Here is a 26,351-nt window from a genome sequence, read left to right as displayed (position 1 = left end):
CCACATGAAGGCCTTATGGTTCGAAAAGAGAGACATCTGCAACTAAGGTGCACAAGAGGTACAGTATCATGAAAATAATCAGATTTAAAGGAAAGTTTTTTTTTTTCCTTTTTATAAATAAGTAATTGAAATTTTATTGAAGAGCGCAGAGGCTTTTAAACCAATAGAAATACTGAATTAGAAACAAATGAAGATATAAGAAAATCATGAAAACCCAGCTCACTAAAATCTATAACAACTACCCATAGAAACAGAGTATTGAAGGTCTTAAAACTCTTCCATCGTTCGCCCACGGTCCTCAAAATATTCATCAGGAGCCATCATCTAACACACTACTGCAATTTGCAGGCTGACATATAATCCAATCCTCTCCAATTTACAAGGAGATCTACTATCCTTCTAGGCAAACCAACTCTATCAAAGTTGTTCCACGAGGCTCGAACCACCTTACAATATAGTTGAAGGTGTTCTGTAGACGTCCTACTCTTCCGACATTAACCTTTCCATACTGCGTTAGATTAACCATTCCCACTCCCCATTTTCGAGGATAGGTCTTGAATCCAATACAGCAGAATTCATATAACCTAAGTACACGTACAAAGAAGTACACGTGATCCAAAAAAATATCTGGCACCCTGCAATGCCATTTGGAAACATCCATCTGCTTTCTGCAAGTAATTCACCTAGAGCAACCATATTACAGACTAGAGCAAGGAATAAATAAACTATTAGGTTAAGATGCTCCAAGAGACATAATCTGTCAGCAAGCTCAAAATTATGCAAATTGTACATTCAGAAGATATTAGAACAAACACGAAGATGAGTTTTATTCTTCTTAACAAAGAGATAATGAGTTGATATGAAGACACATCCATTATAAAAGAGAATGAACGAAGTTTTGACACAACTAAACAAACAGACAGGAAACAGAAAAAGCAACTATATTGAAGACATCATCTAGGATAACAAGGACCAGAAGACAGCCATTTATTCTAAATGCAAGATAAGGTAGACACCTGCAGGAAAAAGGGTTACTAAAGTGAAATAAGAACACCCTTCATTCCGCTTCGGATTCTGACTCGGCACTCTGGAGCCAATCAATGAAGGGCCTAGCATTCTTCCAGATCTGAGACCCCTTGTTGACTCCCTTCATCCCTTCTTGATACCACTGGACAATGAACCCTTCCTCCAATATATCAGCGTCGTATAGTGCTTTCAAAACAAGAGCAACTTCCTTCATCGCACCTGTGTTTGACTTCCTCCTGCATAACTCCTCAATAGCATGAAGCAAGAGCAACTGCAATCCCTCATCCTGAGCAACAGCAGTAGCAAGATAGCCCTTCTTCTTAATGGCCTCCTTTGCAAACCCTTTTTCAATGCCATCAAATAGTCCCTCAATCAGAGCAGTCATCTTTTCCTGGGCAGAGCAGGAAAGTGATCCCAGAAGAGACTGCAATTGCTTCGCTGAGACACCTTTCTTCAGATTTTCTTTCACCTCATCAGCAAGTGTTTTGTGATTGACTGAGTTTCCATTTTCAGCATTTTCACTTAGTTTATTTGCTGCTGCAGGCTTCTTCTCTGTCTCATTTGTAGAAAGCATGACCATATCAGCTGTCACTGCACTCAGTTGTTCTTGGATGCGCTGCCTAGCTGCCTCCAGTGATGTATCCGTTTGCCATTGAACATCATCATCCCCATCGTCTTCATCAGCTTCTTCCTTCTCATCAATCTGACTGTGAGTACACTGAGAAGGTGATGTGCGATCCTCATCAGAGCCACTTGCTCTCTTCTTTGAAGAGCTGGCTTTTGTGTTGCCATCCTTCAAAGACGTAGTGCCCTTCTTCTTCACCTCTTTCTTAAGTTTCTTTTGCTCCTCATCAGCAGCCTCACCTTCCTTCAGTCGCTCCTTCTCAGCCCTCCTCATAGCCTTCTTGTCCTTGGATCCCTTCTTTGGTTCGGGAGGGTTCTTCAGAATGAAAGTAGTGAGTTTGTCCCTCATATCCACGTCTGACACAAAGCCACAAGCAGCACATTTCAGTTGGATCATCTGAGTTTTGGTAATCAGAATCTCAGTCTCAGGGTTTCCACAACCATAACACTGGACATATTTCTTAATGAAATTCTCGAGAAGGCCAGCAAGTTTAGGAGTGTCATGGGACCCATTAACAAGAGAAGTCCCAGTTTTCTCATCAAATTTAGATTGTGCTCCAAGCTCGCAACCAAAGTACTTTGTGGTGTATGCAGCTGGTCTTGCCAATGCCTTTGCAATATCAACCATGTTGACTACGTTTGTCTTGATGCCATTTCCTCGACCCTCAATTTTAGTAACCATTTTGGGCATCTTATACCTGTAAAAGGCATCATCATTATTTCCACCGATGTTCTGTAAAGCCATCTTGACCACAGTTTAAAATCGTATGAAAAATATACTGGATGTCACAGGGAGCGAATGATAAATTTTGGAGAATAGGGAGCAGCAAAATTGTCTTCTATGGGTTTCTGGACAAGAGAAGACCAGTCTTCTGCAGTGAGGAAAGGTTGCATATAATTGCAACCATAAAACTCAGGATATTCCGAAAATGGCCCAACATGCATGCAGCCAATCCTTTGAGATATTGATCTGTTCTTTTTTCTTGACGAAGGACAGTATTCTCCTAGCAACCCAATCAATCCCAAGTAGAAGGTGGCCTGTTCGGACATAAAAGAAACTTCAATGTTGACACCTTCACGTTGAGAATCTCCAAATAGCAGCAAAACCAGCAAGCTTCCTGTATCAACAAATTTCAGAAGAACAAATTAAGTAAAAGTAGTCGGCCAATACCGAAGCAAATTCTCTAAATATCAAGTTACAAAAGTAATGATTCCACTAGAACACATAAAACAGCAGTCAGATTGGAAGTAGAAATGCAGTAACATGACTTATAACATGTAAAAAAAATTAGCTCACATTTACTCAGAACACTATCTGCATATTAGTGCGCAAAGATTGATAATTTTTTTTTTGGTAAGAGTGGGCGAAGATTGATAGTAAAAGTCAAAAAACTTACAAGAATAAAAGGAATGTGGACTGGAAAAATTTTTGATTGTATTAACCTTGCTCAAATTCAAAGAAGTCTTACGTTCACACTAAGATGAAAATCAATTCAAAACTTGAAAACATTTCAGCCTACATGTGACATTTTTATCATTCAAGTCCCTTGAGAAGGTGGTCTCAACAAAGAACAAAGTGGCACACCCAATAAATTGATCACAACATAACACAGTTAATCTTCAAGGTCACACAGTATTCTTCCATCTTTGTCTACTCATACAACCCAAAAGATTGATCTAAATCGATTATCACACTAAATATATTATATCTACTAGAATTTCTTTTATAAGAATTATCTGTACCAGAAAGACGCACATAATCGTTTAAACAACATACAATTATTGTGTCCATCAATGTCTTGCGGTTGTCAAATGCTCTCTCTTATGAATTTGTTCTAACAAAAATACATTTAATGTTGTCTGACACTCGTAGTATAGTAAATTTATGCCAAATGTTAGCATTACAATAGTAGTACAAGTATGGAAAGACAAAAAACTAAACTCCCAGCAGTTCGACATTAATTAGGCATGATCAAACTCATTAAATATATATTCTACCAGTCATTTTTTTTAATCATTTAATTGCAATAAAATTTGGAATGGATAGATAATCTACCAGTTTTTTTTTTTTTTTTTACACCGGAACCTCACCAAGGCCTTCGGATCCACCCCTAGGGTGTAAACCTCCGATGCACAACCCCTGCCAGAACCATGTATCATGTATTGGGTAATCTAGGAAAAACACTAATGCAAAAGCATAAGTCTACAGCTCATTCCAAACCCACTATTAGACCACTACGTGTACCTGATGGTTTCACAAAATAAACTTTGGCAAGAACTCACAACCGAAATTTATAAATAAATAATTGCCACAACTAAGAACAACAAGCATATTCTGTACTTGAAATAAATTCAACATATAAATAACTACCTCAGACAGGAAAAAAAAAACTCAGATACAAAGAGAAATTCCGACCAGCCAGCTAAATCACTGCCATTGTCCTTATACTTTCATTGCAGAATTTTCAATATAGAGTCCTTCTACAGCCACCGCTTGGCCCTCCCACTTGACGTGTCATGCCTCTATCATGCCACGTGTTATTATATTTGAAAATAAAAAGGAAAAGAACAAATACTTAAATGTGAATTTTCATATCATTTCTGGGTGAGTTATCCAACGATCAGCTCAACAAAAACATCATTTTTAATTGCATTTTTCTCATATGAGTTTCCCAGAGACATCGGCCTCCAGTCCCTTGTAAATGAAGTTTCCAATTCAAGAACAAAAATTCACAAAAAACTCAAATCCAATAAAATGTGTTTGAAGAAAGGAAACTTCCACTCTTAAAATTTCAAGATTAAGTAAGAATCCTGGATTTTCTAAGAAAAAAATACAAACATTCTCTTCTTTTTCTTTTGTTACGCTCATCTCAGCAAAAATGTGAAAGAATTACCAGCAACAACAGCCAGACGAAGAAGCAAATTCAAGAACTTTATATATTTACAAGAAAATTAACACGGAGACGCAACGCGTATTGACGATAAGGTATGAACACCCACTCAATCCCAAACACTTCAATAAATAAAGAAAAAATAAATCTCTTGTTCGTAAAGCGGGAGGGAGGAGCCCCTTACCACTTGAACTTATCAAGATCCCAAACACTTCAAGCACTTCAAACTGCAGCACGTGGGCATTCCTCACAACCCAATCCCAGACACTTCAATAAATAAAGAAAAAAGAAATCTCTCGCGCCCTAAATAAGTCAGCTTCATGTCAGTTTCCCAGGAAAATAACAAGTTTCAGACAAATACGCGTGGTTTGCGGACGATGGGATTCGAAGAAAAATCGGTGGGTTTGGCTTGTGGACGATGGGATTCGAAGAAAAATCTATGGGTTTGGCTTGTAGACAATGAGTTTGGGAAGAAGAAACTGATAAAAAAAAAAGTTTGGGAAGAAGAAGAAAAATTGATGAGAGGCTAAAAAATACTATACATTCAAATTTTATTTTTTTATTATTTCAAAATAAGGCCACATGTAGCATTTCTCCAAAAGTATTGATCAGTTAAATTTATAAATGAAATGGAGAAAAATAAGTAATAAAAAAATAAAAAAATATTATTTTAATAGAATAGAAAATGAGATGTAAAAAATTTTTAAAAGATGAATAAAATTTTAAAAATATTTTTAAAAAATATAACTTTTAATTAAATTATAAAATTTTTTATAGGAACCCGATATAAATATTCTAAATACATAAATTCTCAGTAGCAAATTCTCGCTTGCATTGCATCAGATGCAATCTAATTTCACAAATTAATATTTGAGAATATAAAAGGTGTAGAGAATTATTTTTTTATGAAAAATGTTACACATCATTTTCATATTACATACTACACATAATTTTTTATTTTTTATTTTTAACAAATATATAATATATAAATGATAAGTAGAAGTTCTCAATTAATTTATAAGAAATAAAATAAAATAAATAAAAATAAAAATAATATGTGATGTATAAAAATATAAATAACAAAGCTCTTCTTTTATTTATTATTATCATGTGAAGGCTCTTTTTAATATTCTTTTTAGAACAGTATTATTTATAAACTTCATATTTTGTATATCTATTTAAAAATATATTATTTTATTATAATAAAATAAAATAAAATAATAAACTAATATATTTTTAAATATATGTATAAGATATAAGTTTTATATCTAAAATTTTTCTTCTTTCTTTATCATGAGGTCCCCAAATTACAGAGCCCAGCGAGTTGAGTTTGGGATCTTTGATTAGACAAGCTTGTTATGCTGTCCAAATCAGATCTCCCCACGTCATCATCTGGACCCCACTACGGCCACCCCCTCTTCTGATCTCAACCCTTCATTCTTCTCCGGCCACAAGCACGCACCCCCGATCTCTCTCTCTCTATCTTCTCTCTTTCGCTCTCGCGCTCGGTATTGGCATCGGGAGCCAAGAAGAACAGCTACTTGTAATTGGTAACGCTTCCACTCGCTGTTTATCTATCAATATTTCTGTTTTAAAATGATAGATCGCTTGCATTTCTTTCCTCTTCATGATTTCTGATCAATTGATTCGTGAAACTTCTCCTGTCTGTACTTGGATCGTTGCTCTTATGCTGGTAGTTATTGTTTTCGTCTTTTTTCTTGTTCTGTTTTTATTTTTTGGGTTCGAAACTTAGTATATCGTTGAATAAAGAGTAGCTCCTTTGAATCGCTGAGTTGTTTTTGCCATTTAAGCTTGATTTAGAAAGAGAAGTTCTGGGGCTGTAATGCGGATCTTTGAGGATCACGAAATATAGGGAACGTAAATAAAGGATGGAATTGAAGAAGAATGACAATAAGTAGAAGCAACCGAGTAGCTAGTGATTTCTGCTCTTTAGGTCCTCCTCCTCCTCGAGCATGGAGTTGAGGGACAACATTGACAAAGCCCAGACAGAAACCCTTATCACTAAACGATTCGAGCATATAGGTAGATGTCATCAAACTATATCCGGACAAAATACTGAGCCGGACCCAACTCACATTGACAAAGCCCTCCTTCCCAAGCCTTTCCCTTCGGTCCTTCATAACACTAAAAATAAGAAAATCAAATGAACTAGAAATTTGCTCGAAAAATATAAATTGGAACATATACGATTTCTTTTTGGGGCTCCGCCTTTGCTCTCTCTCTCTCTCTCTCTCTCTCATCTGAGCTCCCATTGGCCATTAACAGAGCTCTGTTCTTCGATTTGATTCCAAGTTCGTTTGTCCATTTGATCTTTGGCGATGTTGTTTGGGATTTTAATTTTCCTGTTATCAGTCTCAATTTTGTGGTTGTGCTTGTCGGCGTCTTGGATACTAAAGTGTCTTTTCTTTTTTTCTTTTCTTAATATCTTTGTTGCCTTAAGATTTTGGCTTCTCTTACCTGATTGTGATTCTTTCTTTGTATCTTTTTTAAAAGACATATCTGTCTTGTCTCTTCTTCCTTCCGTTTGCTGAGGCATTTAGTTATGAAAGGTGCTATGTTCTGGAAAAGTTCTAATATGGGTAGCTACTTTCAGAGTTGTTAGTGGACATGCTTTTCTAAAGGGAAAAAAAAAAAAGAGAAAAAAATATCAAGTTCCTCATATAAGGACAAGAAAGAAAAAATTAAAAGCCAAGCGGCCCTCACATTATATTCTTTACATGTTGACAGTCCAAATCTTGGTTAATCTCCTGGATTAACTGATTCATAATTCTGCTTCTATGGCGCAGAAGATACCATATTTTTATACTGTATGTGTCGTCTTATTTTCATTTGCTATTCAGGACTGTGCCAATTTTGGTCATTTATAGCTCTTTTAATTTTTCTAATTTCTTTTCATTTGGAGTAACTATCTCATGTTTGACATCACGTGCTAAGGCTGGGATATTCCATCCTTTTGTTTTGACAACCTCTATTTAGGTTACAATTATGTCCACTTCAACCTGAAAATAGAAAATAAAAAATTTTGTTTTAGAAAGGGTGCTTTCCCTCCTTCAGAATTAAGATTTTATGTTTTATTTCATTGTAACTTACCAATCTAAGTAATAACTAAATAAATCTTCTAAAATGTGAATGTGAACAACTGGTTTGCTGTTGCAGCTATTTGGTTGGGTGGTGTAAGGTCATTATGTCAGGTGTGGAGGATATCAAAGAGCAAGAACGGGTGGATGGACATGTCCCTAAGGAGTCTGAGAAATCCGAAGTCTCGCGTCAAGAGGAGGTTGCTTCTGTTTTTCTTGATTTCTTTACACACTTGATCTACCAACAAACTTGTATTGCATTTGGAAAGTTTCTAATGTACAATTGCAGCCATTTCTCAAAACTCGTGGTTTACTGAGTTTATGATTTCTCTTGTATATGTCCCTTGTACTTGGGCTATGCTATTATCATCAATGAAATTCTTATTTGCCGATAAAAAATTATTTCTGTAGGAGGTAATAAAGAAGAAGTATGGGGGAATAATTCCCAAGAAACCGCCTCTCATTTCTAAGGTGATCTTTGGTTCTGAAATTGTTCATTGCTCATCTGTTGGGGTTTGGAAGATATATCTATTTGAGTTGGTTTCCATCAAAATTATTTTGTTTGGTTTTTATGTCAGGACCATGAACGTGCTTTCTTTGATTCTGCTGATTGGGCTCTAGGAAAGGTACTTTGTATAATTATCTGATCATTTTGCTTGTCCTTGACTGTATTGGGAAGCAGATTTATGTTATTCAACTAATATCTTTTATGCTTTGGATAACAGCAAGGTGTTGAGAAGCCCAAGGGACCACTTGAAGCCCTTCGGCCCAAATTGCAGGTTTTTTTTTTTTTTTTAACTTGTAGAAGAAATTTGTTTTGGGGGGGGGGGAGGTGTTATCAAACTAAACTGGTCTCATTGGTTTAGAGAATAGCCAAACCAAAATAAACTGATCCATTGAAGCAACCAGTTGGCCCAATTACACTAGTCCACATGTAGTTGGTTTGGGTTGTCATTCGGGTCAATACTATTCAGTCCATTTGTATCTTCCATTGCTGGTGACAATTTCAGTATTTGATTTTACATTTTGGAGCATTTAGTCAAAAAACTAAAAAAATTGCATAGGATATTAGGTAATTGCCTAAAGAAAGTAAAACAAATGTCCTTGTTTTACATAGACAACATTCAATATCTTTTAAATACAATAAACACATCTCGCATTACTTCATTTTCGTCGGTTTGTGAAAAATCCCAAACTGAAACAAATGAACCCCTCCTTTTTTAAGTTTTAATACCAATGCAACCCATGAACCCAACCCATGGTTGTTGTTTGGGCTTGGGTCCCTAGTTTCGCCCCGCCCATTTCATCCTTGTCATGACTCTTGAATGATTAATGCTAAAGTTTGGAACTGAATTCTACTATTCTGCCGCAATCTTGTACCCTGGTTAAAAGAAATGACAACATCCTTTCTTTTTTATAAGTAAACGATTATATTGACATGAATAGGCATAGTCCAAGTACACAAAATAGTATACAAAAAGTCACACCTAGTTAAAGAGAAGTAATAGAAACAAGAAAATCATGGAAATTGAGGCCATGACAATCTACAGCTGTGGCCAAAAGAAAAGGAGTGCTAACAAAAAATAATCTAAGTTCTTCTAGTGAGCACTCCTTGTCTTCAAATGTCCGATTATTTCGCTCATTCTATAGGCACCACATGATACAAATCGGGACCATTTTCCACACCGTTGAGATTTGTGGGAAACCTCGTAGATTTATCCATTGGCCATGAGCTCTGTCACTGTGGTAGGCATAACCCAAGCTAACTCCACAATCTCCACTCTATTAAACATTCCATTCCATAACATTTCAGCCACCTCACAATGCACCAATAAGTGATCCACATTTTCACCATTTTTCCTACACATACAACATCAATCTACTATGATCACCTTACGTCTCCGTAGATTATCTGTTGTCAAGATCTTACCTAATGCTGTTGTCTATACAAAAAATGCCGCTTTGGGAGGCACCTTGTTTCTCCAAATCTTTCTCCAAGGGAATTGCATATTCTGCGGTTGTGTAAGCGTCTTATAGAAAGAACGGACCAAGAATTTACCTTTACCTGTGGGTATCCATCACATCTTATCTGCTCCTTGGGTTCTCTGCCTCATAGTATATAGAAAAGCAAAAAACTCCTCAAATCTACCAACTTCCCAAACTTGGGCAGCTCTAGTAAAATTCACGTTCCATTGGACTAGTTCCCCCAATGACTCCATGCAATTATCCACTTGGGCATCTTTCTCACTTGCAATCCTAAAAACTGATGGGAATAAATCCTTTAGGGCTTGATCTCCACACCATAGGTCAGTCTAGAATTTTATTCTAGATCCATCGCCCAACACCAGTCTAGTATGCCGATTAAAGGTCCCCCACCCTCTTCGAATGTGTTTCCAAATGCCCATTCCATAAGCCCCATGGACCTCCCTAGTGTACCACCTCCCCCACATGTTTCCAATTTTGTAATCAATCACTGATTTGCAGAGGGCTTCTGGTTCCATATTGTATCTCCACAACCATTTCCCAAGCAAGGTTTGATTGAAAATCCTCAAGTTTCTAATACCCAACCCACCCAAAGAGACTAGAGAACATACCTTATCCCACTTGACTAGATGATACTTAAATTCTTCTCCTATCCCACTCCAAAAAAAGTCACGATACAGCTTCTCAATACGGTTTGCCACACTTGCTGGAATAGGGAATACAGATAAAAAATATGTTGGTAGATTAGAAAGAGTACTTTTGATAAGGGTGATCCTACCATCTTTCAAGAGATATGATTTCTTCCAACCTGCCAATCTGTGTTTAATCTTCTCCACCACTGTATCCCAAATCGATGTAGACTTTGCAACTGCCCCCAAAGGAAGATCAAGGTAATTCATGGGAAGAGAGGAAATCTTACATCCAAGGATACTAGCCAGTTGCCGGATGTTAGGAACATTACCCACTGGCACCAATTCTGATTTATCAAAGTTCACTTTTTACCCGGAAACCGCTTCAAAACAAAGAAATAATGCCCTCAGTGTTCAAATTTGATTTTGTTCTGCCTCACAAAAAATCAATGTATCATCTGCAAACAATAAGTGAGATAAGTTAATGGTGCCCCTAATTGGATTACCCACCGAGAATCCCTCGATAAAGCCACTATTCACCAAGGGTAGAATCATTTTACTAAGTGCCTCCATGACAAGAACAAATAGGAGTGGGGACAAAGGATCTCCTTGTCTTAGGCCTCAAGAGCTATTAAAGAAACCATGTGGGCCACCGTTGACCAATACAGAAAACCTCACCGTTGAAATACATCATCTAATCCATGAGCACCATTTCTCCCCAAAACCTCACCTCCCAAGCACATAGAGTAAGAACTCCCAGTTTACATGATCATACGCCTTCTCCATATCTAACTTGCAAAGGATTCCCAGCTAGCCAGATTTAACCTACTGTCTAGGCATTCGTTAGCAATGAGAACTGAATCCATAATTTGCCTATTTTTAACAAAAGTATTTTGGGGTTTTGTAATGATCCTCCTCAAAACCTCTCCTAAGCGATTAGCAAACACCTTAAAAATAATCTTATAAATCCCATTAACATGGCTAATGGGCCGGTAATCCTTCACCTTTGAGGCCCCAATCTTCTTAGGAATGAGTGCAATAAATGTGCAAGAAATGAGAACATCCTTTGTCTCAAGTGATAAAGGCCTTGGGATTGGGGGTATGCTCCCCCAAGTCTAAGATTCAAATCTCATTGGGTGCAAATAATCTCTAGGGGCCATTGGACTGGGGGATTTTTCCCTTGAATTACCCTAGGTTTACTTGCGGGGAACTCTTTGTCGAGGGCATGTGCACCCCCAGGATTAGTCAGTACGCTGTTCCTGGACACCCGGTACCAATAAAAAAAAAGGGGGGGGGGGGGTTTGTGACCCATGCATACACTCGTGCAAGCTTGTATTTGAGGGCAAGGTGCATTAAGCATTCAAGAAAAGTTGAATCAGTTTTTTTTCCTGAGCAGAAAGGTCTGATTAGATGATACCAATCAATGCAAGGTGGTAGGTCAAATGATTTGTTGAGGCTACTGACAGCATTCCTCTGTAATGCTATTAGAATATGGATCGGACTAAATAGAGATCGTTAGTGACATCTACCTTATCACATCCATTTATAAAAGCTAACTTCTAAAATTAGTAAAACATTTATCTGTTTGAAATTTGCATGCTCTTCATGACATATTATTATTGCATCTTTATATGATGTAGCCCACACAACAGCAAACAAGATACCGGAAGTCTCCTTATGCTCCGTCAGATGGTGAAGGTATGCCCAACTATTAACATTGATTGCTGAAAGTCCTTTGTTTTTAAGAACTCTTCTTACTATATTGACCCTTATTCTCCTTTGTAGATGGAGGAAGCGCTCTATCCGAGGATGGGTCAGCCAATGTATGAGGCTTCTGGCGATCTTTAATCTTATGAGGACCGCTGATTGTTAGTCTGATGCCTACATAGGCGATGAGTACTTTTATGTTGTTCTCGAGAATAAAGTTGGTGGTGATAATGTTTTGTTGCAAGTCTAGAGGAACAAACAACAACGATGATGCAGTTGAGATTTATGGACCCTTAGTGTCGGCTGTTCCATGTGTTTTTCTTATGTGGGACATGTTGCTTGGGCACCTAAATGCTTTAGGGCTCCTTTTAATATATTTCTTTCTTTCCTACTTTAGATCCTAGAATTCGGATAATTCGGATAGAAACTCTTAAAGAAATATTAATCCAAATAATTCTCATTTCTTTATTTCTTGATATTACGTGCTTACGAAGTATTGGGTGTTTATCATTTTTCAAAATTCAAAACAGATGATGTTTCAGATCCAATGGATTAGAAATTCTCACTGTCTTGGGCACAATATTTTGAGTAATGCTATATACAATCGTAAAATGTGCAAACGTCGTGCAGTCATTTTGAAAAAGAGTGAGATTCACTATTAAAAAATTAATTTCTTTTCGTGTGGGTCTCATATTTATTCATTTTTTTCAAAGCGACTGCACGGCGCTTGCACACTCACGACTGCAAGTATCATTTCTCCAAGTATCATTCAGACAAATAATTCCTATAAACACAGTGAAGCCGTTCATATCATCAACATGAATTGAATTCTTCCCAGCTAATTTTGTTTTTAATAATGTTCCAAGTCAATATGTACATCTCTTTTAAAACAAAGACACGACAATTTACCGGTGGCTTTTACATCATCAGATTATTTTATAATGTTTTAATCCAACAGCTGTGAAATATGGAGATCATGGATAAGCAGTAAGCAGCCACTTGTGCAATTTGTCCATAAACGTAACTCCAAAGTCAGCAATTACGTTTTTCAAACATTTCCCCGCGTTTGATGTTGCTTATTTAATTCTGTTTGGACATTTTTTTTATCGATCATTCCAATTCTATTTCTTCAGGGGCTCTGCTCATTGCACTAGAGTTGGCAATTTGGTCAATAAAACTAAAAAATATTGTCTCTATAGTTCTTTCATCGATCATTCCAATCATATTTTATTATGCAGACAACATTGAAGTTTTTGTTGACCATCACATAATTACCAGCTCGTCATCTGCCATATATTTAGACCTGGCCAGCCATGAAGAAGCACATCTGCAAACCCAGAAAAAGGTATGTAAGTATTCTTTTTCCCCTGCACTGCATTGCATTCTTCAAGAGAAGAAACACGACTCAGAAATCTTTCTCGGTTTCATTGTTTTCTTTAACCATTGTTCTGCAGATTTACTTACAAGATATATAATAGCAACAACATGGCTTCTGTCCTACCTTCTTTCCATGTTTCAATAAAACCACCTCTCAGGAACTATACTCGTCAAGCTGTGCATATAAGAGCTCAGAGCTTTAGTGATGAAGGTAACTTTCATTCTGCTATCCATTTCACTTCCGGACACTACCAAAACGAGATGCTTCCATAAGATTCCTACTGAAGTATCGTTATGTTTATCCTTAGTGAAGTATTGATATTTCTTTTTATCTTTGTTAGGGAAATCGAGTAATATCGTCGATGCAAACTTGAGTGTTCTTAGAGACAAAGTAGAGATGGTTAAGACGAAGGAGAGACTTGAGAGGTGTTGCAAATGTGAAAATGGATGGAATTACGTCCCTGGGTATGATTATGAACTCAAAAGAGAGAGAGAGAGGTCACAGTTATTTGAGTTTGTAGGCTTAATTTGTGGGACTCTTGGTTTCACCTGTCTTAGTGGTATTTTCTGTCTTTGCCTTGTTTCCTTCTTTGTTCATTTGGTTCAATAAGTTGGATTTTGTACAAAATGTAAATGAATCTCTCTCTCTCTCTCTCTCTCTGTGCATACCAACATTTATCATCCTTATAATTATATAGTCGTGAATGAGAACTGGTTTCTACAGATCTCCGATACTATTGATCCCAGAAATGCAGAAACTTCCCTGAACACTACTTGTATATAAGATATTATTATCTTACCAATATATGGGCTACATGCAATGTCAAATTAAGTTAGAAGTGAAACATTCTAGTTAGTAACCCAATAGATTTGATAGAAATCACATGGTAAGCCTGGAGAAACCTCACCTTCACATTAATCAGCAAATTCATGATCTCAAACAAATTAACAGATAGACGTCACTGACTTCCCAACATACAGACGACGAGCATAAACTGTGTCAAACATTTGGTCAACAATTTTTTTTTTTTTTTTTTTTGATAGGTAAAAAGAAAAACATTTGACCATCAATATGTCCAACAACATCAAAGAACTAGCAATTTTAGTTCCGTAAAAATGCCACAGTCGCAACACGTGATCCCTCAGATCCACCAAACATGAATGTTGGATATGAACGGACATGACTCAGGAATCGAAATGGAGGATCTCTTCCAGCTTCTTGATCCTTGGGTGTCTCAGGATCCTGCGACAAACCAATCCTTCTCTGATTGAAACTTTCCACTTCTTGCATCAATTCGTCTTTTGTACTGTTACAAGACGTGACAACCTAAGAAAGCATCACCATGATCAGATAGAAAAGAGGAATGTCCAGTGGTGAAAGAAAACCTAGAAAACGTAAGCTACAAAAATGGTATATTATATAAGGTAATCATGATTCTTCCAAAGGAATCTCCATCAATGAGGGCTTGTCCTTTTCTTTTTATAAGCAAAGGGCTAGTCCAAATTACCTGGTACAAGTAAAAGAAACAACAAGACCAATTCCAGTAACAAATATTAGCTAAATTAATGGTGCTTACTAATATTCCACCAGGAGCCACCAATCTTGAAACAGAATCCCAATACATCATCCTGCAAAATGAGAAAACATCATTAATTAAATTACCAGTTAGCATTCACCAAGCAGTGATCAGTTTAAGAATTTGGCAGGAAAAAACTTTTTTTTTTTTTTTGGGGGGGGTGTTAGGAAGTGAATGTAAAACAATTTTCTTCTGAAAGGCTATATTCACAGCATGCAGCAAAGAGGATACTTTTTGACGGGGCCATCAGGATGCATTCCAATGGCATCTAAAGTTCCTTTGTCCATGATAAGTTGAAACTGCCTTTCCAACTTTGTCTCAAGAACATCATCAACCTTATAAGCAAATAAAGCGACATGGTTAAGTTTTTCTCAATGTATGATACAGAAGTTTTAGATGCAAAACAATCAAATATAAAAGAGTTCATTATATTAGTTTTTACCTTCCAAAAAATATATTATAATGACCGGTATCAGTAATTTCATCGAGGGATTATTAATTCAATCCTAGACATGATTAAAACACAAAGTGCCACAGATAAAGCACTTCAAACCCCTAAATCAAAGTGGGTGCTATTAATCACACCAATCTAAGATCCATACTGACAACTTGGTGATGCAAAAAGCAGGAAATCCTTCCATTTCTTAGGGTACACAAGTAGGGGTGTAAATTCAAACTGGAAAACCGGAAAACCGGACCGGACCGAACCGGTTTTGAACCGGTCCGGTCCGGAACTGGTTTTTAAAATGTAAAAACCGGCCGGTTCCAGTTCTGGGATTTTTTGGACCGGACCGGTTGATTAAAAATAATAAAAAATAATATTTTTATATATAAGTTTTATACAAAATATTTTATATATATTAAATATTAATATATATAAGTTTTATATATAATGTATAATTATAAATTTTTATGTGAAATTTTATATATAACATATATATTCATATATGAAATAATTTTTTATTATAATTTATAAATTATTACATAAAATGTTAATACTAAATCACTAAAAGTTTATAACTAATACTAATATATAACTTATAACTATACCAATAGTCTAATATTAATATTATTATATAGTCTAATATATTAATAAAAGTATAAAACAGTTTTTTTTAAATCAATTTTTTTTTTATAAACAAATTTTTAATGACAAATTGTGAAATTTACATTTTAAAAAAACCGGAAAACCGGACCGGACCAGACCGGAAACCGGTAAAACCGGAAGTACCGGTTTAGGAGGGTAACCGGTGCGTAATCGGTTTTGAAAAATACAAAACCGGTACATACCGGTTCGGTCCTAGATTTTATCCAAAACCGGACCGGACTGGACCGGTTACACCCCTATACACAAGTAATAACAGACCATGGCACCAACACTACTAACAATTAGAAGTAGTGAAAATTCTGCGCATGATTATAAGGGATCCCAAGGTATTCTCAAAGTTTAGTCGTACCAAAAAACTAATATTAGGAAACCCATTGCGATCAGCAAGGCTTCGAGCTAGCTGAATTGCTCCTTCACTATAATCAGTTCCTGTTAGATCAGAGAACCTGAATATAAAAAAACTATTAGGTCCATTAAGTTCAATATGAGCTAATATTAGAAATGCAAATAAAAATTTCACTCTTCAGCCAAAATATCATAACCATCTCATAAGTAGGGCCTACAGATATTATCATCTAATAAATATCCTTATTAAAGCTGAGTTTATCAATTAAAAGTTAAAATGAAAATGAATGTTTATTAACATACACAATCTCTATTGACATTCAATATTGCCAGACTCTCTGAATTAAAAGCCCCTACATGTATCCCACACAAGATTACAGGTACGTGTGCATCATGCATACAATGTTTTCTTAAAAAGTGAAAAATTTACACGAGTTTTCTTCTGTAGTAATCATACATAACCAGAAATACACCAATCAATATATATAACCAGGAATACAATTTAAAATTCAAAGCATACCCCTGCTTAGCAAGTTCTTGAAGAAGCAAACCATTGCCAGTCCCAATATCAAGAACACCCCAAGTAGAGAGATATTTATCACCCTCCTCAACTCTCTCAGACTTGATATCATCAACATGATTTGGCAAACGACCTTGAGAAATACTAAAACACAAGCGTTTGGTCCAAGTAACAATTACTTCCACAACATCAGCTCCAAACCTATTGAAACAGAGGAAAACAAACAAATAGATGAATTCCAGAGTGCAAAATGAGAGAACATAAGATTTTTTCAAACTCCCATCATTCTATTTCTCCGCCTTTTTCTTGTTCTTTTTAATTAACTATCCCTCAGAATATAATATTATAGTTCTTCCTATCATCTAGCATATCCAAACACTTTTTATTGGTAAAATTCAAATCTAATATCAAACCAAACCCTGCTCATCTTTAATTACCTAAGCAAAGGCCCAGGAAAACTTTTAGCCTATTGTAACATTCTGTTGCTATGCCCACAGGTCATAACAAACATTATATGAGAAAAAAGAGAGAATCAAATATCCAAATCAACACTTACCAAACATCACCGGCATGGCCATGTTCATGAAAATTTGCCAACTCATCCGCATATGCAGCATCCCAATAACACTGAAGGCCTAACATTGATGGCACAGCTTCTTCAGCATCTGCTTCCTCCTTGTCAGAACTGCAAACACATCACGTGATTTCAAAATCAATATGCACAATAAGATACTAACGATTAACAAATAAGCAACACTTCAGCTATTCCCCAAACTTTAATTTTTAAACAAATTATCTGCTCCTAAACCCTCAGGGAACCAATGGCAAGAGTTCAAACCATATCATCATCCTCTAATTGTAGATTCTTTACATATAATATATTCCTTGGTGACACTTCAAGTTGTAGATCATCACATCTAATATATTCCTCGGAATAACAGCAAACAAATCAGACTCGATAATGGATGAATTTGCCAGAGCCACGCATCAAATTCATAAGCCCACCAATTTCATGTTCCACTTCCGACGCATAGTGTTACATCTTTGTTTTTAGCATATTCTGAAAAACTCATCGATCATTTCTAGGAACTCGATACCGCAATTGCACATCTAAATTTCAAACAGATTCAGAATTGCGCTTAATCTCCGTCATCGAGTTGAAATCAGAATTCCAAAAAAAAATCGCAAAAGATAGCATTCAAAATCTCGTCTTCATCATATTTTTCCGCAACTTTCCAACGAAATTTCTCGCAAACAAGACAAAGCGGAGCGTTGACAGAAATATAGAGAGATGAGACCTGTAATCGGAGGGGGCACGGAAGTTGCCTGCGGAAAGGGCCTCAGCGGCGTCCGTCTGGCGCTGGTCGTCGTCGAGGGTGCTGCCGTAGTCGCTTTTGATGGACCAGGAGTCAGCCGCCACGGAGCGGTCGTCGTCGGAGATCAGCTCGCTCACAGCGCCGCGGCTCTGCTGCGACGAGAGCTCCGAGTCCTCCGGAGATAATCGGATTCCAGCCATTGTATCTTATTTCTCTACAGACTACACGGAGAGAGGGGGGTTTTTCTGAGAGATTGGGGGACCTGGGAAGAAGCAGCCGCCCGCGAGAAAGAAGGCGATGAAACGTGGGTGGGGGCTCTTTGGTCACTGACTCGATAAGTTTGAACTTTGGGTTTGGATCCTCCTAGCCGGCCCATCTCTCCATCCTTTCGGGTCCAAGTAACATTCACTTGATATTTTGTATTTCTCTTTTAATTATAATTTTTATTTAAATATTAAAGTATCGTTTAATTACGTAATTAAGATATTTTATTACAAATTAAATAAAATATTATTAAAATATAATTTTTATTTAAAAATATAAAAAAGTTAAATTATTTATTATATTTTATGTGAAAGTTTGAAAAAGTTATAATAATAAAATAAAATATTTTATATATACAAATCGGATTTTAGGAGAATTAAGGTATAAGCTTTATCTAACTACTTGCCAAATTGATGAAATCTTCGTTTATTTTTATAGATGAGATAAAATAAGATTTTTTTAAATGTATGAATGGTGTTAAGATATATGAGTTGAGATGAAATGAGATAGTTTTGTTAAAATGTGTATTTGTTTATAGAGATGAGATGAAAAAATTTTAACTTTTTTTTGTAGTATTTGATAAAGAAGAAAACTTGGGGCCCACTAATTATTGTGTGTTTTTTTAGGTAATATTCTATGAAACAGCATTTGAAAAACTAAGACCCACTAACTTAAGCTCTCATGTAGGAGACATTCCATACGAGACAAGCAGACAGTGGATAGTTGAAAGCACATTCTCTCCACTAGTAGGCTTTGTTGCTGAAAGATGAACACTAGATAGAAAGGAGAGGCTCCCCTGGCAGTTTTTTGTGTAGTCAATGAATAATGAATAGTGATAATATAGTTATAGATGAACTGAGATTAAAAAAAAAAAAAAATGTAGATAAATGAATGTTTATTTTGAGTGAGTGTCTGACCGTACAAAATTTAAGAAAATTTTGTATTTTATCTCTCGAAGCAAACGAGGCTAAACGGATTTTATTTTAAACTCTTCTATTATTTAACTCAACAAAACATCCGTTTCCCTTCAAAACGGTATCGTTTTAAACAACGACAGAAAGAAGCAATCGTTTCGTTTTTACATGAAGAAAAACGTTTCTTTCTAGTTTCTAGTCACGGTGTCTGTTGCAAGAGCCGGTCGGGTCGATCTCCTTTCGAGCGCTGTTTTCTCATTGCTTCTTTAAACAGTTCTCTGTTGGGTTTCGCACGTTGTCAAAGGTAGTGTGTTATGGCTCTCTCCAGCGCAACTAAGCGCTTTCTCGGTTCGATCCTCCACAACAGGCTGCTAAGTTCTAGTTTTACCCACGCCGATTCACGATGCGGCGTCGGCGGCGGCGGCCTAGCGATCTTTTCCAGGAGCTTCAGCGCCGAAGTATCTTCTTCTTCCAACCAAATGAACTTGATAAAGCAACTGAGGGAGCGAACCAGCGCCCCCATAAAGGACGTCAAGGCCGCCCTTATCCAATGCAATTGGGACATTGGTCCGAAATCACTCCCCCAAACCCCCCGCTTTGATTTTTCTTTTCCTTTTTCTTTTTATTCTCCTCAGTCTAGATATGAATGTAATATTTTCTGACAGATGCGGCGCAGAAGGACTTGAGGAAAAGAGGGAAGGTGCTGGCGTCAAAGAAGTCGGCTCGTACGGCCGCCGAGGGATTTCTTGCTCTGGCGCAGACTGAGAGCAAGGCTGCTCTTATTGAGCTTAACTGCGAAACCGATTTTGTTGCCAGAAATGATATATTTCAGCACTTGGTCGGTATCTGTGTGACTTTTTCTTATTTAGTATTCATAATTCCGTGTGCTTTCGTTTTTTTCTTAATTGTGTGCTTTCATGTTCTTCAGTTTTGATGCTCATGTTGTATTAAAGGCTAAAGCGTCTCTCTCTCTCTCTCGAATAGGCCTTGTCATTGGCTAAGCAGGCTTTGCTGGTTGAAGGTGCTTCTCAGCAGGGTGCCGAGCCCTTCCAAGTTGGACCTGAGAATATGGAGGTAGAGACTGTGTTACTTTTTTTTTTATCCCTTTCTTGTAAATGGTTATTTGTTTTTAAATACTGATATTTTGCTTTTGGTCTTAGTTCACATTTTGACTGTCATTATTTACTCCCTAATACGAACAATCATTCTTGGAATACGATACCTTGTGATTCCCACTGAATTCCTGATCGTGATCCATGTTAGGCTGTTTTAGTCATGCATGTCGCAACCTAGATTTTATTTTTAAAAATATCGATTTATCAAAAATAAATAAATAAGTATCGTGAATAAAACTTTCAAAACTTGTTTTTGGAAATAAGAATTTTTATTGGGTGCGCAAGGTGCTACCCTTATACACAGGGTGCATATAAGAGGGGCACCTAAATAAGGAGGTGAAGGAAAACAGACAGACAAAGAACTCTAAATAAGAAGGAAATCCAGCACTATCTTGAGCCGACACCTAGACCTAGTGTTTTTAGCACTGTGGAACAAAGCTCAAGCTAGCACTATCATGTGGTTGAAGTTTTTGCGAGTCTTTGGTCAGTGGGTAATGTAATCTTCAAATTTCATCCTCCAGGACTTGAAGTTGTATCTTGAACATCCGAAGATTAGTGGAGAAACAACTGTACAAAATGCAATAACAGAAGTGGCTGCAATGATGGGAGAAAATGTCAGATTTAGAAGGGGATTTGTGATGTCTACTTCTTTAAATGGTGTTCTTTCTACCTATCTCCATACAAGTCCCCAACCAGGTACATAATTTCAAACTGCCTTTTCTCTTGTAAGTTGCATGAAGCACCTAAATGGGATTTGCATCCACGAAGTTACCCTGTGCACATTACAAACGAAGAGGATCCATTTGAGCTTGAGCACATTGGCCAGTGATTCCAAACTTCCTCCCTTTTTTTTTTAAGAAAATAGACTCACTTACACAGGCAGGTCCTCTAATGGAAGTCCATTCTTCCAGAGAGGGAGAGGTTTATCTCATTCAACTGATCTCTTAAGCATTTGATCTGGAAACAGGTTTGGGTCGTATTGCTGGAATTTTAACTCTTGAAGTAGAGGATGGGAATTCTCAACTGGATGCTCTTCAACGTGTTGGATCAGAATTGGCAATGCATGTTGTAGCAGCTAAGCCGTTATTCTTAACAAAGGACCTTGTTTCTTCTGAGGCATTAGAAAGTGAAAGGGAAATTCTTAAGTCTCAGGTACTGTTTCATACAATTTAGCATTTGTAGTAGGCTCTAAGTTAAACATGACTTGAACAGTGAATGTGAACTTACTGAATCAGAGTCTGGATTATGCTTATTTAATGTAATTATAGTTGTGTATGATACTGACTGGGGTTTCTATATGGATGAGGCTTTCTAAATCTTTATTTTCTACGTCCTTGCATCTGCCTGTGCATGTTCAGAGTGTCAATGTGCAGTTGGTGGCGGCATTTTCATATTTTTCTTGTTTCGTTTCTTCTTGGAGTTAGATTGACTCAAAATTATTGCCATGGTTGTATGGTTTCTACCCTCAAGATCCTTTTTCTTCTCCTGATTTGTTTGGTTTGATTTTGTTGAATTTTGGTTGCATCAAATGAGAAAATGAAGTCTTCCTCGTAATGGATAGCAACTCAAAGTATGAGCCCTCATATTATTTAAGCATGTTGTTATTAAGGCTCCTTGGCCGTCTTTTTTGCAATCAACTCAATCCTTCTTTTTTTTTTTTTTTAAGTAAACGATTGTATTGATGATAGGCATAGCCCCAAGTACACAAGAAGGTATACAAGAGATAAGACCTATCTAGGTCGCAACAACGGAAACAAGAAAATCATGAAAATCTAAGCCATTAAAATTTACAGCTATGGCCCATAGGAATAAAGTTCTAAAAAAGAAAGATATAAGTTCCTCTATTGACTGCTCCTTATCTTTAAATGTCCGGTTGTTACGCTCCTGCCACAAGCATCACATAATATAAATAGGTACCATCTTTCACACGGCTTTGTTTTGTGGAATACCTCCTAGATGTGCCTAGTTGGCAAAAAAGTCAACCACTGTGAAGGGCATAACCCAAGCTACCTCTACTTGGCCAAACACTTCATTCCACAACACTCTAGCAACCTCGCAACGTAGTAAGAGATGGTCTACAATCTCGCCGGATTTCTTGCACATGCAACACCAATCTAGTATAATCACCCTACACTTCATCAGATTATCTGTTGTCAAAATCTTATCCAGGGAAGCTGTCCTAAATAAAGAATGCCACTTTAGTAGGCGCCTTATTCCGTCAAATCCTACTCCATGGAAATTGATTATTCGGTAAGTGTGTGAGGGACTTCTTATCAAAAAGTGTGTGAGGGACTTGTAGAAGGATCGAACTGAGAATATGCCCTTACCTGCAGGTACCCACCACAATGTGTTAGCTCGTTGTCTATTCGGTTTTGCGGAATACAATAGGCTAAAAAAGTTCTCGAAGTTGCTAACTTCTCAATCTTGTGCTGCGCTACTGAAAATGATGTTCCATTGGACATGATCTCCCGATAACACCATGAGATCCGCCACTGAAGCTTCTTGGTCACCTGCAACCCGAAAAACTGAAGGAAAGGAGTCCTTTAGGGCATTATTTCCGCACCATATGTCGCTCCAAAAGTTTATTCTAGAGCCCGCTCCCAACACAAGTTTAGTATGGCGAGTAAAAATCCCCCACCCTCGTCTAATGTGCTTCCAAACTCCCACTCCATAAGCCCCACACTCACCTCTCTAGTACACCAGCCCCAATTGACTTCCATATTTGCAATCAACCACTGACTTCCATAGGGCCTCCGGCTTCATATTATATCTTCATAACCATTTCCCAAGTAAGGCCCGATCGAAAATTCTCATATTTCTAATTCCCAACCCATTAGAGGAGATTGAAGTGCATATCTTGTCTCAATTAACTAAATGGAATTTGAATTCATCCCCCACACCACTCCATAAGAAATCACAGTGAAGTTTTTCAATCCGGGCCGCCACGTTAGCTGGAATAGGGAATAGAGACAAAAAATATGTTTGGTAAATTAGAAAGAGTACTCTTAATTAAGGTAATCCGGCCACCTTTCAACAAGTACAACCTCTTCTACCCTGCCAATCTTTGTTCTATCTTCTCGATCACAGTATCCCAGATTGATATAGCCCTTGAGGCAGCTCCCAATGGAAGTACAAGGTAATCCATTGGAAGAGAGGAAACCTTACATCCAAGCGTGCTGGCCAATTGCTGAATGTTGTTAACCCTTCCGATTGGCACTAACTTTGATTTATCAAAGTTCGCTCTCAAACCGGACGCTGCTTAAAAACAGAGTAGAAGTGCCTTCAATGCCTGTAGCTGGTTTTGGTCTGCCTCACAAAATACTAGTGTGTCATCTGCAAACAATAAGTGAGAAATGTTAATAAGACCCCTATTGGGATCACCAACCAAGAAGCCAGCCACAAAGCCATTCATGACCAAAGCCAATATCATCCTACTAAGCGCATCCATAATAATGACAAAGAGGAGTGGGGACAACGGATCCCCTTGTCTTAGGTCTCGGGAACTGCTAAAGAAACCGATTGGACTGCCATTAATCAAAACAACTCAATCCTTCTTCTCTACTAGATGGTATAAGTCTTTGATACTGATTATACTAATTTCCTCTCCCTCTCTCTCTCTCCCCCACACACTTCAATCTATCAAGTAGTTTTCTGCTAATATAATTTATATTGTCTAACTCCTTGTTTGTAATGTTCATTCTTTTAGTTTTTAGATTCCAATTATACTTACAAAAAAAGTTTTAGATTTCAATTGTTTATTTGATTTTCCATCACAGGCTGAAACGACTGGGAAGTCTCAGATGGCCATAGATAAAATGGTAGAAGGCCGATTACGCAAATACTTCGAAGATGTTGTTCTGATGGAGCAAAAGTTTGTTATGAATGATGCCTTAAATGTAAAGGTACGTAAAAGTTTATGAAAAGAATAACTTGTTATTCAGATAGCACAACTGGGAAAAAATCACTTGTTGACCAACTAGTTTTCTTGGGGGCGGGGAAAGAAGAGACCAAAAAAGTTATGTTGCAAACTTAAGTGTATACCATAATCAAAGCAACATGCCATGAAAAACAGGTGGTTTATGTCATGTTAAGTCATGGGAGTATATGGCTCAACCCGAATACAACCCGTTTCAGCCCATTTAATATAAATGGTTTGAGTTAACTCAAATATTTAATTTGACCAGGTACACAATTACATATTTTATAATCATAAATTTTATCAGTTGTTCACATTCACAAATCAGTTCTATAATCAATATCCGTTACCCCAAGTGATAAAAATAACCCAACTTCTTAGTGCATATCCAATTAAAACAAACTTACAGCAAAAAGATAAGATAAAATAAGCATTCAACAAATAAAACATAATCATATTATTTTTCTTTTTCATCGGTAAACAAAATTTTATCGATCATGAGAATAGGCAAGAGCCCAAGTATACAGGTTACATGGGTTATGAATTGTTCCTCTTCATCTGTCACATTCATCCATCTATGGAATGTGGTACAAGTTTCTGTAACATGAAGGCATGCATAATTGCTGGCTATTTTTATGTATGTGCGTGTGTATTTGAGCATATATGTGTTGCAAAATGTAGTTGATTTATTTTTGCGTGGTACTCTGCAGACACTGTTAAATAATCTTTCCAAGGAAGTGGGCTCACCTGTGAAGATAGGGAGTTTTTTCAGAATGGAAGTTGGAGAAGGAATTCAAAGGTAGAAACCATGCACTTTTCTCTACGTACATGTCATTTTTCTTCTTTGTTATAAGGAAATGGTGTGTATATGAAATTCTCCTGAGGCAACAATGAGGTTTGTTAATGTTGTTGTATATTGTGATGTACAACAATGTAATGTGTGTTTAGTTCTTTGGTTAATCTATCCCAACTCGCGACAGCCATATGGACCTAGTCAAGATCGCAGTTACCAAATAATGCCCAAACACATTGAATTTTTTTCGAAGCAATAAAATATCATTAAAACCACAAAAGGAAAAATCCAAGTACATGGTACGTATATAAGTGATTCACCTATTTACACAGAAACTTGATTTAACAAAATGAAGTTCAGTGACTGACGAAATTATATCTGCATTCTCATGCTGGGTCATTATCTTGCTACATTGAGCATCCCTAATGTTACTCTGCAATTCCCAATCTTGTCATTACAGGCAAAACCTATGTATATATTACTGGCTCATAACCTTAAATCCTGTCTGCAAAAAAGATGTTTTACTTTTTCCAGCACAGGGCCTTAAGTATACCTTATGTGTCTTACCGGCTACCTGTAATTTGCAGGCTGGAAGCTGAATCCAGTGCATCTGAACCTGTGGCTCAGCTTGTTTAACGTGAGTTGATGTTGCTCGCTTATCCAGTGGACTCATTAAAGGTAGAGATTAATGTTAAAGACGCGGGGGGGGGTTGAGGACCTTGCTGCGTTCTTATTTCATTTTAAATTTTGACGGTCTTAGTACTTATCGGAAAGTCAAATAATGGTCTTAGCATGTTTTCTTGAGCTTAACACATCTTAGTCACCTTGCTTCACAAACGAGGCCTTTTTGAGCAACCGTATGGTTGAAGAGCTCCGATGTTTTTATTTTTGCAACAGATTTTTGAGATGTCTTTCCCTTTTCTTCTTCCTTTTGCCTCAATACATGGAAAAACAAAGTGGTGTGGTCTTTCATAAACACTTTTTGTTTTCAGTAATGCTTTTGATTAACAAGTTATAAAGACGACATACTCTAGTCTGCTTGAAACTTTCTAGTTGAAGGGGGGGAAATCTCTAATACTTAAAACTCCAATTCCGTGGAAGGACAACCAGAAACAACTTTCTTCTGAAAAAAGCCACCTTCAAAAATT

At 37.0% G+C, this 26,351-nt stretch overlaps 5 protein-coding genes across 8 annotated transcripts; 3 read left to right on the top strand and 2 right to left on the bottom strand.

Annotated features, from left to right (window-relative positions):
• Nucleotides 1–766: 766 nt before the first annotated feature.
• Nucleotides 767–5,055, bottom strand: LOC109002228 (eukaryotic translation initiation factor 5-like). Of its 4 annotated transcripts, none has more exons than XM_035694715.1 (3): nt 4,726–5,055; nt 4,022–4,173; nt 767–2,768 (listed from the first exon to the last, which is right to left on the bottom strand). In XM_035694715.1, the coding sequence occupies exon 3, from the start codon at nt 2,393–2,395 to the stop codon at nt 1,058–1,060; it is 1,338 nt and encodes a 445-aa protein (XP_035550608.1). In that variant the 5' UTR covers nt 2,396–2,768; nt 4,022–4,173; nt 4,726–5,055; the 3' UTR covers nt 767–1,057. The 4 variants fall into 4 exon arrangements, with proteins under 4 accessions (XP_035550608.1, XP_035550610.1, XP_035550609.1 ...); XM_035694717.1 differs by having other exon boundaries at nt 4,067–4,173; XM_035694716.1 differs by lacking the exon at nt 4,022–4,173 and adding an exon at nt 3,707–3,790.
• Nucleotides 5,056–5,811: 756 nt separating this feature from the next.
• LOC109002227 lies at nt 5,812–12,426 on the top strand. Its single transcript, XM_018979874.2, has 7 exons — nt 5,812–6,091; nt 7,719–7,839; nt 8,051–8,110; nt 8,218–8,265; nt 8,365–8,418; nt 11,892–11,949; nt 12,037–12,426. Exons 2-7 carry the CDS (start codon nt 7,747–7,749, stop codon nt 12,078–12,080), a joined length of 357 nt encoding a protein of 118 aa, XP_018835419.1. The 5' UTR covers nt 5,812–6,091; nt 7,719–7,746; the 3' UTR covers nt 12,081–12,426.
• Nucleotides 12,427–13,063: 637 nt separating this feature from the next.
• Nucleotides 13,064–13,978, top strand: LOC109002222. The gene is made up of 3 exons (XM_018979866.2): nt 13,064–13,303; nt 13,413–13,546; nt 13,677–13,978. The coding sequence occupies exons 1-3, from the start codon at nt 13,272–13,274 to the stop codon at nt 13,943–13,945; spliced, it is 435 nt and encodes a 144-aa protein (XP_018835411.2). The 5' UTR covers nt 13,064–13,271; the 3' UTR covers nt 13,946–13,978.
• Nucleotides 13,979–14,204: 226 nt separating this feature from the next.
• LOC109002226 (EEF1A lysine methyltransferase 2-like) lies at nt 14,205–18,570 on the bottom strand. The gene is made up of 7 exons (XM_018979873.2): nt 18,184–18,570; nt 17,442–17,570; nt 16,886–17,086; nt 16,370–16,466; nt 15,144–15,247; nt 14,913–14,964; nt 14,205–14,662 (listed from the first exon to the last, which is right to left on the bottom strand). The coding sequence occupies exons 1-7, from the start codon at nt 18,399–18,401 to the stop codon at nt 14,438–14,440; spliced, it is 1,026 nt and encodes a 341-aa protein (XP_018835418.1). The 5' UTR covers nt 18,402–18,570; the 3' UTR covers nt 14,205–14,437.
• Nucleotides 18,571–19,576: 1,006 nt separating this feature from the next.
• LOC109002225 (elongation factor Ts, mitochondrial) lies at nt 19,577–26,181 on the top strand. The gene is made up of 8 exons (XM_018979870.1): nt 19,577–19,946; nt 20,045–20,217; nt 20,364–20,453; nt 21,016–21,190; nt 21,462–21,646; nt 24,271–24,396; nt 25,121–25,209; nt 25,791–26,181. Exons 1-8 carry the CDS (start codon nt 19,694–19,696, stop codon nt 25,837–25,839), a joined length of 1,140 nt encoding a protein of 379 aa, XP_018835415.1. The 5' UTR covers nt 19,577–19,693; the 3' UTR covers nt 25,840–26,181.
• Nucleotides 26,182–26,351: the final 170 nt, after the last annotated feature.

The sequence above is a fragment of the Juglans regia genome, chromosome 10 (genome assembly GCF_001411555.2).
Source record: "Juglans regia cultivar Chandler chromosome 10, Walnut 2.0, whole genome shotgun sequence".
NCBI classification, from domain to species: Eukaryota; Viridiplantae; Streptophyta; class Magnoliopsida; order Fagales; family Juglandaceae; genus Juglans; species Juglans regia.
The sequence above is the reverse complement of the archived record's forward strand: the minus strand, read 5'-3'. Positions and strand labels throughout refer to the sequence as shown.

Bases quoted from the DNA above. Each gene is read 5' to 3' on its own strand.
- LOC109002228 (XM_035694715.1), bottom strand. From the start codon at position 2,395: ATGGCTTTACAGAACATCGGTGGAAATAATGATGATGCCTTTTACAGG.
- LOC109002227 (XM_018979874.2), top strand. From the start codon at position 7,747: ATGTCAGGTGTGGAGGATATCAAAGAGCAAGAACGGGTGGATGGACAT. The intron at 8,111-8,217 runs GTGATCTTTGGT...TTTTTATGTCAG, and splicing joins AACCGCCTCTCATTTCTAAG to GACCATGAACGTGCTTTCTT. The intron at 8,419-11,891 runs GTTTTTTTTTTT...TATATGATGTAG, and splicing joins CCCTTCGGCCCAAATTGCAG to CCCACACAACAGCAAACAAG.
- LOC109002222 (XM_018979866.2), top strand. From the start codon at position 13,272: ATGAAGAAGCACATCTGCAAACCCAGAAAAAG. The intron at 13,304-13,412 runs GTATGTAAGTAT...ATTGTTCTGCAG, and splicing joins ATCTGCAAACCCAGAAAAAG to ATTTACTTACAAGATATATA. The intron at 13,547-13,676 runs GTAACTTTCATT...TATCTTTGTTAG, and splicing joins TCAGAGCTTTAGTGATGAAG to GGAAATCGAGTAATATCGTC.
- LOC109002226 (XM_018979873.2), bottom strand. From the start codon at position 18,401: ATGGCTGGAATCCGATTATCTCCGGAGGACTCGGAGCTCTCGTCGCAG. The intron at 14,965-15,143 runs GTATCCTCTTTG...CTCATTTTGCAG, and splicing joins CCTGATGGCCCCGTCAAAAA to GATGATGTATTGGGATTCTG. The intron at 14,663-14,912 runs GTAAGCACCATT...ATGCTTTCTTAG, and splicing joins TGGCTCCTGGTGGAATATTA to GTTGTCACGTCTTGTAACAG.
- LOC109002225 (XM_018979870.1), top strand. From the start codon at position 19,694: ATGGCTCTCTCCAGCGCAACTAAGCGCTTTCTCGGTTCGATCCTCCAC. The intron at 19,947-20,044 runs GTCCGAAATCAC...ATTTTCTGACAG, and splicing joins CCAATGCAATTGGGACATTG to ATGCGGCGCAGAAGGACTTG. The intron at 25,210-25,790 runs GTAGAAACCATG...TGTAATTTGCAG, and splicing joins GTTGGAGAAGGAATTCAAAG to GCTGGAAGCTGAATCCAGTG.